Here is an 18,800-nt window from a genome sequence, read left to right as displayed (position 1 = left end):
AGTCTTGCGGGGGCAGGGATGAGTTAGGGCTCATGTCAAAGTAAACACTAAACTTGTTTCCAAAAATATTTCTTCATTTGCCGCTTCCCGTAAAGGTCAACAACCTCTTTCCTAGAAATGACAGTTGCACAAACTGGGGGGTGGGAAGATACCAGCTGTTTGTATGCAGTGCCTTGGCGTGTCTACAAGCGTGTAAAGCAGGATATGTCTGCATGAACCCCGCATGCTAGAGAGAGTGTATTATGCTGTGAAATCACAATTTATTGCAGTCAGTGTGCAGCGTGGACCCATTCAAAATGACCTGGGAGAAGACTGAGTTCACTGGTATCTCAGTTTAGCAGAGGCAGGAAAGTGACATGCAGCAAAGAGTAGAAGCTGTAGAAGTAGAAGTAGAAACTGAAACTCAGAAAAAGAGGAGGGCAGTTGAGAGAGAGAGTCAAAGGGGTGGAGGAAAAAGAGATGTCAAGGAATGATAGATGAACAGACCAGAAAGCAGCAAAGGAGGGAAAGACACAGACAGGGAAAAAGAGAAGAGAAGGTTAGGAACAAAAAGAGCCCATTGGAAAACTTGCAATCATGTTGCTGTGGGTTATAGCCATTGTGCTCCTAACTACCCAAGAATCAGGTCAGTTTTTTTGGTGTGTTTTTACCATAATATGTGGTCACTTCAGGAATGTTACACTTATCCTGGACTGTGCTTGAATTCTGTTTACTGTTACCTATGAATATTACATAGGAACATTCTATTTTGCAGTGGAAGCTTAAGAATGTAAGACATAGTGGCATACAAGAGTTTCTATTATTACTCATATCTAGGAGTGATAAGGTTGTGACATGGACTTAAGCTAGGACACCAAGCCAGTACCCATCTCCATACAAACTGTCTTGTCTCAACTTTAAATACTGCAGAAACAGGACTTCAGTTTAACATCTGACCAACAATTGCACAATGTTCAATATATGCCAGTAAATGGTATCCGAGCATGTTGAGCATTCTACAGAGTAGCCTTCCGCACTAACAGGAGAACACCAGTTTCGCTTACAAAGAAACATGGGCTCCAAAATTGTGAAAGTTGTAGATGACTGTGATGTATGTCATTCGTGTTTGTGTCCAGGGTCTCAGATAGTGGACTGCTACAGAGATTTTGATGTGCAGTCGGGAAGCTGCGGACATCGCCTCGGGCGCATAGAACTAGACGACTGCTGCCTGAACCCTCACTATGGTTTCAAAGATTCTGACGGAGACTGTGACTCCTGCCGGTCAGTGTCTGGGTGTCTGCATCTCCGTCACTCACTGTCTTATCATTCATGGCGTGTGACAGCAGTGTGCTCGTCACTCTCTGCATTCGCCGCGTTTAAATGGCAGCGCTGCTCTTGACTGTGCCATGGGGTGACTGTGCCGTGGGGTCTTCCCTTCTCTCTCCCTTTCTCCAGTCCTGCCTCGTGGTCCGAGTGGACGGCCTGGGGCCCCTGCACCGTGTCCTGCCTGGAGGGGGTGAGACAGAGGAGGCGCTTCTGCTACGGGATAGGGTCCTGCAACGACACTCAGGGGCTGGGGGACCTGCAGACAAAGGCCTGCGTGGAGCAGGACTGCTGCCCTGGTACAGAGACACATGGTGACACCTACAGCTACACCAGTGCAGGAACCTCACATATCAGACATGGGTCAGGGCTGCTCCAGTCTTACTGTACAGTCACAGACACACAGCTTGTAAATGAGGACACCAAGTCCTGTGCAAAACATCAGACCTGACAGAATACCACCCTGAGGGGGGGCAAGTCTTTGCAGGAAATCGGAGGGATTGCACAAACACTTTAACTTTTGGAGATCTGCCAGAACTGAAGTACCAAAAGTATCATTGACCCCTGTGTAGAAATGAAGCCACTCAAAGTGCTTTTATAGGACATTTATATGAAATGTGCATTCATAATTTAGACAGCACTGGGGGGCAATGTCCTCCAGTATACCAGAGGGTGAAAGCTGCTTTCATGGAAAATGTTTTTGTGCATCTGTAGTCAATAGTGCACAGCACTTCAAAACACACTTTCTCTGGCGCAAATAACATGTTTGTATTCACTATTCACCTGATACGCACCAAGATTAACTGAAACTTTGATTGAGCAACTTTTTGACAGTTAAAAATTAGAGGGAAGATCCAGCATTCACGCATAAAACAGAAGTGAAACTGAATGTCATTGGCTGGGTGTTGCATTGGTATGAGGTGTTTGGCCTTTTTATGGCAATGGGTCATATTAATCTCTCTCTCTCTCTCTCTCTCTCTCTCTGTCTCTCTCTCTCTCTCTCTCTCTCTCTCTCTCTCTCTCTCTCTGTCTCAGTGCAGGGAGGCTGGGGGGAGTGGGGGCCGTGGCAGGAATGCTCTGTAACCTGTGGGACAGGGCAGAAGATCAGAGAGAGACACTGCTCTATGCCACCCCCTTCATGTGGAGGCACCTGTGACGGTCCAAGCAGGGAGGTTTCTGTCTGCGACACCGGCAGGGTCTGTCCAGGTAAAACCCAACTTCAACATGACTGTACTCTCTTCTTGTTTTGGCTCTGGGCAGGCGCGGACTGGCCATTGGGAAGTTCGGGAATTTTCCCCGTGGGCTGGTCTTGTGAGGGCCGGAGTCACACACAATTCTTCCCAAAAATGCGAAGAATTATATGTGACACCTGCATTATATAGCCTATATAGAGATATTCAATAGGTCAGCTTAGCTGCAGTGACACGGCTGGTGCAATCCGTAATAGCAGGTAGTAGTTGCCATCACAACTGAAAGTATCTAGCACTCGTTGCTGAAACATGGATAGATAGAGAAAACCCGCGGCCAGTGGTGCAGAGAAGGTGCGACAAAAAAAAAAGAAAAAGGCTTTGCTGGCTGACGCTGCAAAGTGTGTTAAGATAACGGTACCATATCCAACATCAAAGAGGAGTGAGCAGGGAGCAGGTGCTTTGTCATGCTTACATGCTATGTGCTGTGAACTAGCTAAATGAACTAACTAAAGAACAAAATGTTTTTGTTAACCTTGGGATTTCAATGCTAGAGCTCCGCTGCAGGTTTGACCATTTCCAAGGTTTAATTAGTCAGACTCAGTGCACAAACGTTTAGAGAAGTTTATGCTAAATTTCTCTAATGTCTTTTAAAAAATGGTCATCAACTTCTACTGTAAATGGGTAAAATAAACATGTAAATTTGTAATTTTCTTCTAGACTACTCATCAATTCTTTTTTGCATTTTAGCCTATAAGGCATTTAACATTTGATAGCCAGCCCAGCAATAAAAATGATTTGTTAAATACTTACTCTACAATCTAAACAGTTTACACATTTTACACAAACATGCACTCTACTCTTCAGAAAGGAAATCACAAACAAAAACCATCGAATATAATATGCTTTGTGTGATATTTTGTAAATATAGTGTTCTTTATGTGAATTTAGTTTGCTGTAAATATAGTGTGCTTTGTGTGAATATGTAGTGTGATTCACTATATTCACACTGTGTGAATATACAGTACAGTACAGAGTCTGCTGGTTCTGTGTTTTTGCAATATTTTAAATAATTCTGATAATAAAAGCAGGCTATTAAGTCAAATTAAGTCAGGTGATCATTACATTAATTCAGCTTTGAATTTTTGCTTTCTGTACACACAAACATGGGGAGGAAAACCTTGGAAAATTAGTTTCATCATTTTACATATAAGTCTAACACAAACAATACAAATTAACAGATTGTGGGTTTTTTTTTCTTTTAATTAATGATTCATTATCGACAAACGTTGTGTCAGTTTGAATTTTGTGTATCAAATTGGGGCCACCTGACAGCAAATTCCGGGGCTGATTTTTGTTGCCAGTCTGCCCCTGGCTCTGGGTATGGTTTCATACACCACATTCAGAAACAGAGCAATGTCACGGCATGTAATGTTTAAGGAGTTGGACTTGTAATTGAAAGGTCCCAGGCAGGCCGGTGTTGCTATGCCTTTGAGCAGGATGCTTGACCTCAAAGCCTTCAGATGTAAAAAATGGAAGATTATAGAATGGAAATGGAAATGGGAATTATGATTCTCTGGCAATAGGGTCCCTACTGTGTAAATAAATATTGTAATAAAAACTATGCAGTCACTCAAAAAACTCAAAAACCTTGTGGTCACTCACTTGTAAGTCACTTTGGATAAAAGTGTCTGCCAGATGAATAAATGTAAATGTAAAAAAAACCACTGTGTTTCAGTCACTCTTTGTTTCCTCCTCCCCTCTCCCTTCTCCCCTGTCCCAGTCCATGGTGGTTGGTCACCGTGGGTTCCTTGGGGGCCATGTTCCGCCAGTTGTACAGAAGAAGGTCACGAGTTGCCTGTTCGAAGGCGTTTCCGTTCCTGTGACAACCCCCGACCCTCCTCTGACCCACCCGGTGACCCCTGCCCTGGTTTGAATAGTGAGCGGGACTCCTGCAGCTTCCTGCCTTTCTGCCCCGGTGAGAGAGTGAATGATGTGAAGAGCGCCCTCTGCTGTTAATGTTTGAAATTGTCCTGTTGGGCCTGTGAAGACCAGCAGCTAAGCTGAGCTGCATTGTCACCCTGCTATCGTACCCCTCCTCTCCTCAGTGCCTGGGGGCTGGGGGCAGTGGAGCAGCTTCTCGGAGTGCTCGGCGACCTGTGGCGTTGGGGAGAAGGTGAGGACGCGGCAGTGTGACAGTCCGGCTCCTCGGCACGGGGGTCTGTACTGCTCCGGGGAGGCCACATCCACTCAGCTCTGCAACACACGGATCCACTGTCCAGGTAACCGCCTCTCACGGACTGCCCACTCAGACCAAAAACACAGCACCCTACATTAGAAATGGATAACGACAGCCCCCCCACCCCCCCCATCAGAGGCCTCTCGGGCAACAATGACAACACACATTTGGTGTGCCCCCCCTAGTGGCTACCATTCCAAGTGCCTGCATCAAAAAATATTCAAGTGTGAAATGTACGTGGAACTGGCATTATCCTTTTTGGTTGTTCTGAAATTTTGCATGAAGAATCATCCAATAGGAAGAGGAAAATTTCAGAATTTGTATCAAAATTGTTGTTGAAATATCATTGATTAATGTAGGAATATCTAGAAATTTTTGTGCCTAGTCAGGCTACCTAAAATGCACTGTAACTTTTGATACCTACAAGCCATTATGGTGTTATATTCAACCTCATTTTGTGTTCTAAAACATTAGTAATATTTGGGGTTTACTGACAATGCATGCATATTAATGTATTAATACAAATCAAAATTAATAGTATTACCTCAAAAATATCACTTCTGTTTTAATGTATTCAATATTATAATATTATAAACAATATTAAGAACATTTGGATAAGTATTTACTAATATTCAGCAGTGTGGCATAGTGGTGAGGAGCAGAGCTTGTAACAAAAAATTGCTGGCTCACTTGCCTGCTACTGAACTGCTGTTGTATCCTTTGTCTTTTCATCCATCTCTCAGTGGACGGTCAGTGGTCGGACTGGTCGGAGTGGGACAGGTGTTCGAGAGTTGGTAAGAACATCAACTGCAAAACTTACTCGGCTGGCACCCAGAGAAGGGAGAGGACGTGCCTACACAAAGATTTTGGAGGGGACATCTGCCCTGGGTCCTTTATAGAAACAAGGATTTGCTACGACATTGAGAGGTGCAAGAGTGAGTGACAAAAAATACTATATACAATGTGTGTGTATGTACGTGTGCGTGTGTGTGTGTGTGTGTGTGTGTGAAGGGTTCTCCCACATTCAGCAGGACTGTATGTTTGAGCATACTATCAAAATCTCTGTAAGTAGTTATACTTCAGGCCTGTAATTAATCTAAGTGTGCGCACGTGCCCATAAGAAGTGTTTTGTGCAACATTCTCAGCAAGTTGCTAAACCGGTGCCTTGTCAAGAAACACTCTATGTGCAGCTACACAAGTCCATTTGAACCCACACTGTACATGTGTGTATATACAGGCAGCAGAAAAGCTGCCAGTGTGGCAGCTGCATGATCATTTGCTTAGGCGATCTGCCCAGAATGCCCACAAAATATATTACTGAATGGTGAATATCATTTGTAATGTGTCCCTATGTCTGTCGTGTGTGTGTGTGTGTGTGTGTGTGTGTGTGTGCGTGTGTCAGTGTTTGGCAACTATAGCGAGTGGAGTGAGTGGGGACTCTGCAAGCCAAGCTGTGGACCTAATGCTGCAAGGGCCAGAACCCGGGAGTGTATCCTGGATGTGTCTGCGTACAGGTACGCAAGCAGCGCTCTCAAGCTCTCACTCTCCAGCTCTCTTACCTCATTCTCACAGTGCCCTCCTACCAGCCACTCAGTAACGCTCTCTCTCTCTCTCTCCCTTTCTCTCTATATCTCTCTCTCCCTTTCTCTCTATATCTCTCTCTCTCCTCTACACAGACTGGAGGTGGGGCCAAAGCGTGAGAAAGCCCATTTTGCAGGCAAACCGTGGAGGTTCTGTCGACCACCGAACATAGAGAAAGAGCAGACCATTCCCTGTCAAAATGTTCCCAGCTGCCAGGAACCGTAGTCGCAGCCCCCAAGGGAGAAAACTGGGCACCTCCATGCCTCCACGATGATGCAGTTCAAAAGTAGCCAGTTGAGTTTCAGCTCACCTTTACTTCAAGATAGCTTACCCTTTCCCCAAGCAATTTGCCAGTCCTGCTTTTTGACATTACAGTACGTTGACAGTCCTTTGAAAAGACCAATAAAAATGTTCAAATACTAGTACACAAAAAACATAATTAATTTTAGGCCTGTGTTCATCATACATATATGTATCAACCATTTATATAATAGGTCCATCAGCATGCTATATCACGATTTCCTGATTTTTCATGACTTCTCTAAAGTAAAGCATTCCTCTGTCCTCTACTTTTTGACAATCTTGTACTTTCATTTGTATATTCATTGTTTGTGTTTTGTGTTGTATTCATGCTGTACAGCTCCAGGGAAATGGTTTTATTTAATTTTCTAAAAATGTCTAAATTTATGTCCAAAAAATTAAAAGGTAAATGTAGGAGCACACATTATGACAGTTATTTAACAGGGATGTGGCTGGAGAAAAATGTAAAAATATGTAGTTAGAAATTGACGTAGATCTCAATTTGTGAATGGAATGTAAATGGAAATGTATTAGTTGGAGGTTATATGCCAGTTTATCAGCTACCACATTAGTGAAACTAACAGTTTATATGTTGTAATTTGTAATGACTTTGTTTTATGCATACATGTGTCTGTTATTGACATAATGTGAAGTATCCTTCATATGCAGAACATAAGGGAAATACTTGTCTCTTAATTTCTCTCTTAAAAACTTACATTTCTTGATGCAGTTTAACACATTAATATTATGTTTGACTCTAATCAATCTTTTTATACAGTAGTACTCATACTGTCAGTCTTTTGATATTTTAAAAATGTTTGAAAAAAGAAACACTGAATCATATGTAATTCATATAATGGGAATTAACTTTTTTTAAATTTCCAGAAACAAAAATAAATAAACTGCATATTGCAAATTCATTCTTCAAGTAATTGGTTCATCTCACATATATAAAAATTAATAAAATGTGCTGTTCTAAGCCTGTTAGAGCCCGGTTTGTCAATGCAAAACACAACACAGACAAGGTGACAATGTAACTATCTTATTTCAACTCAGACAAATACTGATGAAATTAAACAAAATAAACTACAATATCTAAATAAACAGACAACGACAAATAAAAAATGAATTAATGAATGAATGACAAAAAAGGTTCTTGCAGAACAAAACAACTCTGAAAGGGGAGTGGAAAGACAAGATAACACTGAGTGTGAGTGTTGGATTGGGCTTTCAGCAGCTCTAAGTTAAACTATAGGTCATGAAGTGATAACCATAGTTTGACGTGTGCTGACAAAACATTAATTAGACATGTGTCTAACTGTATAAGTTATCTTGTTTTGACATAAGCTATTTGTAAGTTACTCTAGTCAGTCTCATAATATAATTGTAACGGGGAACAGACATGTTGCTGGCACAGGGGAATGGCAAAGAGACACGGTCGTCTTTGCATTCAATGAGAGCTGTCTTTATGGACAGCCTCCAACTCTATGTTTGGTCAAGTGGGGCTCCAAAGGTGCATCATTTATTGTCAAGGGCAGGGCCGGCCGCATAACCGTAGAACTAAGCGCCTGCTTAGGGCCCCCGTGGCCACCAGAGGGCCCCAAGAGCGAAAGTGTTTTGACATCGTTATAAATCCCCCCTGGCGACGCGCATAGCCTAGACAGAACAACCAACAAACCTGAGCGAATTCTCTGTAGGCTCTGTGTTTGTATCGATCTGCCAAATAAGACTTATTTCAGCCAATTAGAACTTATTGCTCAGGGATAAGCGACCGTGTTTCTGTCACATCTGATAGTCAGAGGGATAAGAGCAACGAGAGCCTACCAGCCTCCCAAATATTAACGTTACACATTTACCATGTTCACATATCTGTTGAACCGGTCACTACCTGTTGGACAGCAGCGCTTCCGAATGACATTTTGTATCATTTTGTATCAGCTAAACGTTGTCGCGCTAACTAGCTAATTAGCTAGCGCTACCTAATGTAATCTAATGTTAGCTAGCTACTGTAGTTAGCTAGGTTTGCTATCTAACGCTCACTGTTATCAAATGCTAAATAAAAGTGCATTGTATGGTTTACTAATTGACAAAAATGACTCAGGAAGAGCCTGCCTAAAAGTTTTAGAAAAACTGTTTGCTGAGGAAAGAGTGGGAGAGAGAGTGGTAGCAGGCAGCGCGTGGCTCTGTTGCCAAGCAACAGTGAGGCAACTGTCAAACGTCTCTGAAACGGCTAGCTAGCTTGTAACGGTAACCAAACTATAACAACCTCATCAGTAATCACAAGCGCAGTACTGGCTGGTACTCTGCTTCGTGTCAATGTGATTTCATCTTACAGCACTGGCTAGCCTCATAATTCGACAGCTTTGAAAATTAACGTTACCTGTGCAATGTGGTCCAACAGAGTTACTATATGTTGCTATATCGACTACCTTACAGTACTCAAGGTTAGCTAGCTAAGATTGCTAGCTTAAATCAAGTGCAATGCAATGAAGTAACTTTACAAATTCCGTAGTGTTGTTTTATGGCCTGAGGGTGAGGAGTCATGTGGATCACAATCCTCTCCTTACCAGATGGCCAGGACCATAAACCAGTCACATTGAAGATGCTGAGAATAAGCACTGCAATAAACTTGGTTTTGGTTGCATAAATGTGTCCATATCCCCAACATCACATTTCACATATCTCTGTACTTCAAGAATCTTCATTCTCACTCATTTTGCAAGCACCCACTTTTTATTTTTGATTACTTGTCTTCCTCCTGTAAACTGGATGACAACACATTCATCATCATCTCAGTAAAGTTCTAAAAGCTGCAACTGACAAACAATGGGTAATTGTAGGCCATTTATTCCACAGGGTAGTTGCTGTAGCTGTGGCCATGTATGAAGTGGCATTGCAGGGGCGAGTAAGGGGTCAGGAACTGTGGCCACAGGTGAGGTCCAACAGGAGAAAGATGGTTCCACAATGCCGGCTGCTTACATGTCCTCCAGCTGCTCCTTAACGAGAGATTGTTTAGTTGGTCACATCCAGTAAGGTTTTTGTTTCATGGAAACTTTTGTGGCAGTGTAGATTCTATGTTGCATCACCATGGTCTTACCAGGCTGGAGACAGCACACTTAATTGTTTGATTCCTGGAGGTGTAGTAGTTCCAGTGATTCATTGCAATGCAGGTGCAAGTTTGACAGGGCCAGATAAAAGTAATTTTGTGCAGTCAGGGATGATGTTGCAGATGCAAATGCAGGTGGAGTGCCGCGACACTATGCATTCAGGCACATGTTCACTACCAGGTTGGAATGGATAGATGTTAGCAGGACTGGACTGGACTGGACTGAAACTGTAGTGCTGGTCAGTGACATTTATCTGGAAGCCACTGAATAAAATGAAACTAAGAACAAGCACTACTCCATAGGCCAGAGCAAATACAGCAGCTGGAAAGGCATACAGGCTTTAAAACAGAGTGTTTTAAAGTGTAACAAATTATATCAAATGGCTGATTTAACACATAGCATACAAGTAATGAAAATTACCCAACACAACAGCCAGCTTGATCTGCTCTGCAACTTCAGGGTGCGTGGTCACCCCTCCCCTATTTAGTCATACATCCCATGTCAGTGCTCCCGCCCCCTAACCGTTGTGTTTTCGTTTTCCCCGGTACATGTGCTTTTGTTTTTCCTTGTGTTCTAGCCCTGCCCTGCTCACCGCCCTGTCTCCGCCCGCCTGATTGCCTTCACCTGCCTGCCCGCACACCTGTTTCCCATCCCCTCATCAGTCCAGCCCTACACCTGCCCTGCTTGTCTCTGTCTTGTTTGCTAGTTTGTAACAGCGTGTTCTTGCCTGTTTCGTCCCCGCCATTATTTTCTGCCCGTTGTCTTGCCCGTGCTTCGATCTTGCCTGTGCTCCGACCTCGTTCCTGCCTGCCGCCTGGACTCGTCTGCCTGATTGCCTGCCTGCCTGGTTCCTGACCCTGCCTGCTCTGATCCCTGACCCTGGTTTCGTCCCCGGACTGCTTTTCTGTTTTTGGTCCCTGCCTGCTTCTGATTCACGAGTTGCCTGCCATTTCCAATAAACCGCCTGGAACCTGAAAACCCAGTGGTCCGCGATTGTGTCCCAGCCTTCGTCGTGACATCCCAATCTGTTTTGGCTCCACAGCATTCAGGACAGTGAAGTCACTAGCTATCTTCCTCCACATGATCAGTTGTGCTCAGTATATGATAATAAATTAATTTAGCAGATGCTCTTATCCAGATGGTCTTCCAGCACAAGACCACAGCAGTGTATCCATCCAAGTAAAATGTGCAACAGTGTCCGACCAGGCTAATGACACTCCCAGACCAGTGCTGTTAGCCTGTTAGCAGTGATGCTGTTCTGTCCTTTTTGATCCCTCAATAGATGCACTTTGTAGTAAGATGCAGGGCTCATAACCCAAATGTTGCTGGCTCAATTCCCTGATGGGGCACTGCTGTTGTATCCTTGGGCAAGGTATTTAACCCAGAATTGTCTCAGTAAATATCCAGTTTGGCAAATGGATAACATGAAAGAATTGTAACCTGTAAATGTAAGTCAGTCTTGATAGGAGCATCTGCGAAGCAATTATACAGTACATAATGTCAGTCACTTTGGACAAGAACATCTACTAAGTGAGTAAATGCAAATATGAGTAGTGTCTCTGAGTTTTGGGGTGGAGAGTGCACATTGCAAAACATTGAGTGGAGTATGATATAAAAAAGATAAACTCAAGAAGTGTGTCAGTGTGAGAGTGTGTGTGTGTGTGTGTGTGTGTGTGTGTGTGTGTGTTTGGGGGCGGGGCTTAGGAGTTGAAACATAGGAAGGAAGGGGACTCAGAAAAAGAGATGAAGAATGATAGAGAAACCTGATCCACAGACCAAAGAGGGGAATCAGACAGAAAGAAATCAATAAGAAAGACAGTAACAAGAAAACGACAAGGACAAGACAGAAGGGAAATTCAACAAAAAAGAGATTATCTGAACATTGCCCTAGTCAGCATGTTGCTGTGGATTGTATCCATTGTGCTCCTAATTGCCCAGGAATCAGGTCAGTTTTACTGCATATTTGCACATTTTTACTATAAAATTTTGGCAATACTGTAAACTTGATTCAACTTATGTAACTTACTTTAGGAATGTACATGTTATGTGCTGAACCTCTTAAAGTCTGACTCCTCCGTGTTTTTTGATGTTAAAAGTGGGTTTATCTAGCGATTATAGACAGGTTATTACCGATACATTAGTATGTTACAGGCCAAAAAGCTTTTAAAAATGCACCCGGCTTAAAGACAGCATCGTTAGACAAATAGAGCAGTTCATTACACTGAGACTATAACAATATATTGAGGAAATATATCACATATATCAATGGCCTATTGCTATTCCTGGAGATGCGAGCAATTAATAGAGCTATGCTGGAGTCAAACACACAGGTTGAGCAATAAACCTTTGTTCCCAGATTTTCTCTCTTAACATTGGGCATTGAATATCCATGCAATTAAGAACTGGACAAAAGTTTCACTCTCTGAAAATAGGCATGTACGCAACACAGGGGATGGGAGGAGGCTGGGTGAACAAGTACCTGGAGCTTTATGTGGCGTTTAGAACATATTTGCAAATTGTCTGTTTATTCCAGACACTGCCTAATATAGTTCAAATCATACTTGGACTACATTACTCTAAAACGACGTTGCACAAGATGTTTTCTGATGTTGTACCTTTGTGTGACAAATGGCACAGCTTGGTTAGGGATTTTCAAGGTATTAACTTTTCCATTTAGTATGACAAGATTTACTTACTTAACTTAAAAGTAAAGCGCTTAGTCTATTTGAAATTTGTGTGAAAGCAAATGATTTATAGCTTTGCAAATGTGATATAGTTCTTGTGCTGTTTTGAGAAATTGAGAAGTGATTCAAGAAATGTCTGGAACAAATCAGCTATCAGGTAAAGTTAGCTGGTAAAGATAGCTGGTAAATTAGAGGCCTCTCGACATTTCCTGTGGTGAACTCTCCATTTCACAGAAAATTTAGCCCGAGAAGGCAAGGGGTGAGCTACAGCAAAAAGCACAACTGCTTTCATCAACATGCTGCCTCATTTGTGTTCAACTCAAATAGTGGCAGTACCCTCACTTGAAGGGACAGCTTTCATTTCCCTCAGAAGAACATCAGTGCCCTGATGTCACACCTACACATACGATTCCTTCAGAAATCCATATTTAATGATATTTCACACATTTCCCCCCAAAATGGATTATTAAGACCACAGTGTATTTAACTAAATATACCCAAGTTCCCCAAATAGCATATGGAATTGTAATGCAGACTATTCACTGGAATCCATCTTTAAACATTAATCATGATGATTAACTTGGAACACAGTTTTATTCTTTAAATGATGACTAAGAAAGTCAAGATATTTTAGTGTATAAGAGTTTACATGGCCGCTTGGATGTGGGATAGATTAGGAGGCAAATTCAGGCACACAGTCTGCTCATGACACCAAGCAAACCCGCACATATGTGAAAATTGTACTGTTGGACTTGTAAATGCTCCAGAAACCAGACCTCAGCTGAACATCTCACCAGCAATTGTCCAATGCTGAATACATTACACCAGTTAGTGTCTGATTACATTCATTGCTGTACAGACTCTACATGCTCCTTCCATCTTGAGCCAGAGATTATCAGTGAGGCCACTCTTTCGAGACAGTTCAGTGCTAAATCCGAAGTAGCGCTAGATGACTGTGATGCGTGTTGTCTATGTTTTTGCTCAGAGACTCAGATGGTGGACTGCTACAGAGATTTTGATGCGCAGTCGGGAAGCTGCGGACATCGCCTCGGGCGCATAGAATTAGACGACTGCTGCCTGAACCCTCACTATGGTTTCAATGGTTCTGACGGAGACTGTGACTCCTGCCGGTCAGTGTCTGGGTGTCTGCATCTCCGTCACTCACTGTCTTATCATTCATGGCGTGTGACAGCAGTGTGCTCGTCACTCTCTGCATTTGTCGTGTTTAAATGGCAGCGCTGCTCTTGACTGTGCCGTGGGGTCTTCCCTTCTCTCTCCCTTTCCCCAGTCCTGCCTCGTGGTCCGAGTGGACGGCCTGGGGCCCCTGCACCGTGTCCTGCCTGGAGGGGGTGAGACAGAGGAGGCGCTTCTGCTACGGGATAGGGTCCTGCAACAACACTCAGGGGCTGGGGGACCTGCAGACAAAGGCCTGCGTGGAGCAGGACTGCTGCCCTGGTACAGAGACACATGGTGACACCTACAGCTACACCAGTGCAGGAACCTCACATATCAGACATGGGGTGGGGGTGGGAAGGGAGAGTGATCTGCAGGAAGTGATAGGGATTGCACAAGCACTTTATCTTTCTGAGATCTGCCAGAACTGGAAACAGGAAGACCTTTGACCCCTGTGAAGAAAAAACTTCACAGTAATTTTAGAGGATAGTAAAGTAAAAGAGGTTTTTTCACTTGGATATGAAAACGTATTGTTTTTTGAGGATCTGCACATGAAACTCCAAGCGTCTGTACAACTACATGATAATCTGATATCCACTAAGTATTCTCTTGAATGAAATTTTGATTGAGAAACTCTCTGAAAGTCAACGATGAGAGGGAAGATCCAACATTTACACATAAAACAGAAGTGAAACTGAATGTTGTTGGCTGGGTGTTGCATGGGTAAGAGGTGTTTGGCCTTGTATGGCAATGTCAGCAGAGAGAGACCTCTGGGTCATATTAATCTCTCTCTCTCTCTCTCTCTCTCTCTCTCTCTCTCTCTGTCTGTCTGTCTGTCTGTCTGTCTGTCTCAGTGCAGGGAGGCTGGGGGGAGTGGGGGCCGTGGCAGGAATGCTCTGTAACCTGTGGGACAGGGCCGAAGATCAGAGAGAGACACTGCTCTATGCCACCCCCTTCATGTGGAGGCAGCTGTGACGGTCCAAGCAGGGAGGTTTCTGTCTGCGACACCGGCAGGGTCTGTCCAGGTAAAACCCACCTTCAACATGACTGTACTCTCTTCTTGTTTTGGCTATGGTTTCATCAGTGTTGTGCAAGATCACACTTCACAAGAACTAGCTCAAAGTTCAGTTCATACAAATTAAAACGAACAAGTTCACATAGGTAACAATTTTGAATTTTGAACAAGTTCACAGTCCCAGTTCATTTCTTCCATTTTTTGAAATGAGCTGCTCTGAGCTTATTTTTTTCAGGAGAACCTCCTCCTACCCATCCATCCCCAGCCCCCAATCATTGCCACTTCTCACTGGTTGTGTATACTTGTACATTCATAAGTTATGTATTTTACTAGTCAAAGTCCAAAAGCAAATAAAGTAATATAAAGTTCAAATCACAAAGTAAATTCCTGTGTTACTTGCCACCACTTGCACTAGCCATTTTGCAAAAATTGTTTAAGCTAGCCAGTGTTTACAGTGCACCATGTAACCCATCATATAAGGGTATTGTCCAAGGACTATTTTATGTGTACTTCTACATGTACAGTGATTGTTACGCGGGATATGGGCAGTTGGTTGCGAGCTGACAAGTTGTCTAGCTGTCTAACTGATGAGTTGCACTAATAAAAACGTCTCAAGTATGGAAAAACGCCGTCTGTGTTTATTCATCAAGCAGTAAATTTAACACACCCAAGGATTCCGAATCTCACGCAAACCTGAACAAGCTCAAGTTCACGTTCTTTATTTGCAAATGGATACGTTCAAGTTCACCGTTCACCAAAAAAATGAGCACATTCAATGAACGCGCTCTTTTAACGCGTTCATGCACAACACTGGGTTTCATACACCACATTCAGAAACAGAGCAGCAGTGTGGTGCAGGGGCACCGTAAAGGGGTTAAGGTTGGGATGATTCCAAGGGCCCCAAGCAGACAGGGGCCCTCAAAGATTCTACTATATATTTTTGTTACATATATATAGGGGCCCAGTGCATTAACCTTTCAGGGGGCCCAAAATTCCTACCAGTGCCCCTGGTGTGGTGTAATGGTTAAGGAGTTGGATTAGTAATTAAAAGGCTGCATGATCCATTCCTAGGTAAGCCATACCTGTAAGCATGGTGCTTAATCTTAGATTTTTCAGTAAATACCCAGCTCTAAAGAAATAAATGATGATGATGATGATGATGATGATACTTTATTGTCAGACATTCTTGCATCACAGCAGCTCCATTTGCAACATCACAGAGAAGACAAGAATTAGGACAAAGAAACAAAGATACATACAGTGCATTTAACATTACCATCACAGAAGACAATATTCAACATACATTTGGTATGGGATAAGTTCCATATTTAATTTTAGGATTGACAGATGCAGAAAAGAGTAATTCAGCCTAACCCTATTGAATCGTGGAACCCTGTATCTCCGGTTTGATGGTAACAATTTGTATTCACTGTTCAGAATGGTTGAGGACAATGTTGTTAGCCAGCCTTAATATGTTGCTATGGTAGGCCGATTCGTAGAGTTTCTCAAGGGGTTGGCCTACAGTCTTTGAGCAGATTTTTATTTGGTGAAGCAGTTTTGACTTTAAAGTAGTGGACAAACACTTGTACCATATAGTGTTACAATATTGTAGAACACTCATAATTACATAAGTAAAAAACAAAAGCAGAATTTGTCTACTTCCCCAAAAGACCTCAGGTGGCGGAAAAAATAAATTCTTTGCTTTGTCCTTTTGCAGACAAATTCAGTGTGGTCTTTCCAGGATGACAGATGATCTATCATTACACCCAAGTATTTATATGAAAATACCTGCTTGATAAATGGATAATATTACCCTGGTTTAGGGTTCCTGCTGGGCAAATAAATAATACAGCAGAAGGTACACGGTCACTCAAAAAATAATAATTGCATTTCAGTCTCTCTTTACTTCTCTTTCAGTCCGTGGTTGGTGTATGAAAGAAAGTTTGTCACCGCCTGCCCATTCCTATACTGAGCCTCCTTCCTCCATTGGCCCATCAGGTAAGCCCTGTCCCAGGCTGGGGTAAGAGCGGGACTCCAGCTTCTTGCCTTTCTGCCCCGGTGAGAGACTGAATGATGTGAAGAGCGCCCTCTGCTGTTAACGTTTGAAATTGTCCTGTTGGGCCTGTGAAGACCAGCAGCACAATAGAGCTGCATTGTCACCCTGCTATCGTACCCCTCCTCTCCTCAGTGCCTGGGGGCTGGGGGCAGTGGAGCAGCTTCTCGGAGTGCTCAGTGACCTGTGGCGTTGGGGAGCAGGTGAGGACGCGGCAGTGTGACAGTCCGGCTCCTCGGCACGGGGGTCTGTACTGCTCCGGGGAGGCCACATCCACTCAGCTCTGCAACACACGGATCCACTGTCCAGGTAACCGCCTGTCGTGGCTCATACTGACCTGTGCTCAGGGTCAAGGCTGGGAAACCACTGGCTCTCCGGCCCCTTTCACAGGCCACCCCAAAGGCAGCTCTCAGACAATAAAGACAACACCAAAAACACAAAATGCATTCAGTCCCCAAGTTACGTGTCACTCAGCATGCATAACTTGACATCACTTCAGTCCCCCTAAAATATAAAAATGTGTGACAATTACTGCACTTAAAAATGTGGTATGAACACAAGGGACACCAGCAAACGGTTGGTAGGTGAATGTCATTGGGGGGGGTCTGTATTTGGTTGAGCATTTAATAAAAAAGTGTACCCCCTAGTGGCTACTGTCCCAAATGTCTGAGTGAAGAAAAATAACAATGTCCTTACCTCATATATTTACATATCCATGCAGTGCTAAAACATGTTGAGCCCACTGCTGTGGGCTCCACACATTAGGTTGGGATACCTCAGGTCCCTGCTTTAAAGGACACAAAGGCATACACGTGACATGAATCCAAAGAATAAATTTCCATCCCTCTCTCACTGCTTCTCTCTCCCTTTCTCAGTGGACGGTCAGTGGTCAGAGTGGTCGGAGTGGGACAGGTGTTCGAGAGTTGGTAAGAACATCAGCTGCAAAACTTCCTTGGTTGGCACCCAGAGAAGGGAGAGGATGTGTGAACAGAAAAACTTTGGAGGGGACATCTGCCCTGGGTCCTTTGTAGAGACAAGAATTTGTTACGACATTGAGAGGTGCAAGAGTGAGTGACAAAAAAATACTGTGTGTGTTTGTGTGTATCTGTGAATGAAGGGTTCTCTTCAATTCAGTAGAAAATATGTGCTTGAGAACTCAAAGAGAATCTCTGACTTTATTTCAACTTTCTACTGCAAGTGATCTAAGTCTGCATATATATTTCTGCATAGGTGTTTTGTACAATGATGTCAGTCTCCTGCTACGCTTTTGTCTAGAAAACTCCCGTCTACAATTATCCAAGCCCATGTGAGCCCACTTTGGGGGAGCATGTATATACAGCGGGCAACAAAGTTGCCAATCACCTCAGAAAACTACTCCTGTATTGTGAGTTGAATGTTGCTGTTGCATGATCATTTGCTTAGGTAATGTGTATGTAATGTGTCCCTATGTATGTCGTGTGTGTGTGTGTGCGTGCGTCAGTGTTTGGCAACTATAGTGAGTGGAGTGAGTGGGGACTCTGCAAGCCAAACTGTGGACCTAATGCTGCAAGGACCAGAACCCGGGAGTGTATCCTGGATGTGTCTGAGTACAGGTACGCAAGCAGCACTCTCAAGCTCTCACTCTCCAGCTCTCTTACCATATTCTCACAGTGCCCTCCTACCAGCCGCTCAGTAACGCTCTCTCTCTCTCTCTCCCTTTCTCTCTCTCTCTCTCTCTCTCCTCTACACAGACTGGAGGTGGGGCCAAAGCATGAGACAGTACATTTTGCAGGCAAACCGTGGAGGTTCTGTCGACCACCGAACATAGAGAAAGAGCAGACCATTCCCTGTCATAATGTTCCCAGCTGCCCCAAAAGTAGAAAACCGGGCACCTTTGTGTTTCTATAGTGATGCAGTTCAATAACAGTGAGTTGAAAGCACACCCTAACTTCAAAGGCCCAATCCTTCAGTCCTGATTTTTGTAATCACAGTACACCGAGAGCTGTCAATATGCTCAAATTGCACAGTCACATTCAAAACATTAGTTGTACAGGTTATTGATCCCAGATAGTAGAAAAACTTGATAAGATGCCTTCAAAAACACTGAAGGAACTGGATGACATGAAGACTCAAACATATCAAAAGGTTGTTCACTGATCTGAGTTATACATGGACTGACT

General features: G+C 43.4%; 2 protein-coding genes across 2 annotated transcripts; both read left to right on the top strand.

Moving 5' to 3' along the window:
- Window positions 1-192: 192 nt before the first annotated feature.
- On the top strand, window positions 193-7,188 carry LOC118779523 (properdin-like). The gene is made up of 9 exons (XM_036531674.1): window positions 193-625; window positions 1,116-1,260; window positions 1,435-1,601; window positions 2,338-2,508; window positions 4,273-4,467; window positions 4,598-4,771; window positions 5,472-5,663; window positions 6,131-6,242; window positions 6,405-7,188. The coding sequence occupies exons 1-9, from the start codon at window positions 577-579 to the stop codon at window positions 6,532-6,534; spliced, it is 1,335 nt and encodes a 444-aa protein (XP_036387567.1). The 5' UTR covers window positions 193-576; the 3' UTR covers window positions 6,535-7,188.
- Window positions 7,189-11,591: 4,403 nt separating this feature from the next.
- Window positions 11,592-18,316, top strand: LOC118778908 (properdin-like). The gene is made up of 8 exons (XM_036530703.1): window positions 11,592-11,661; window positions 13,386-13,530; window positions 13,689-13,855; window positions 14,428-14,598; window positions 16,777-16,950; window positions 17,517-17,567; window positions 18,122-18,233; window positions 18,292-18,316. The coding sequence occupies exons 1-8, from the start codon at window positions 11,613-11,615 to the stop codon at window positions 18,314-18,316; spliced, it is 894 nt and encodes a 297-aa protein (XP_036386596.1). The 5' UTR covers window positions 11,592-11,612.
- The last annotated feature ends 484 nt before the right edge of the window (window positions 18,317-18,800 follow it).

This window comes from Megalops cyprinoides, chromosome 6, assembly GCF_013368585.1.
Source record: "Megalops cyprinoides isolate fMegCyp1 chromosome 6, fMegCyp1.pri, whole genome shotgun sequence".
NCBI lineage: Eukaryota > Metazoa > Chordata > Actinopteri > Elopiformes > Megalopidae > Megalops > Megalops cyprinoides.
Note: the sequence above shows the minus strand (reverse complement) of the source record. Positions and strands in the feature narration are given on the sequence as shown.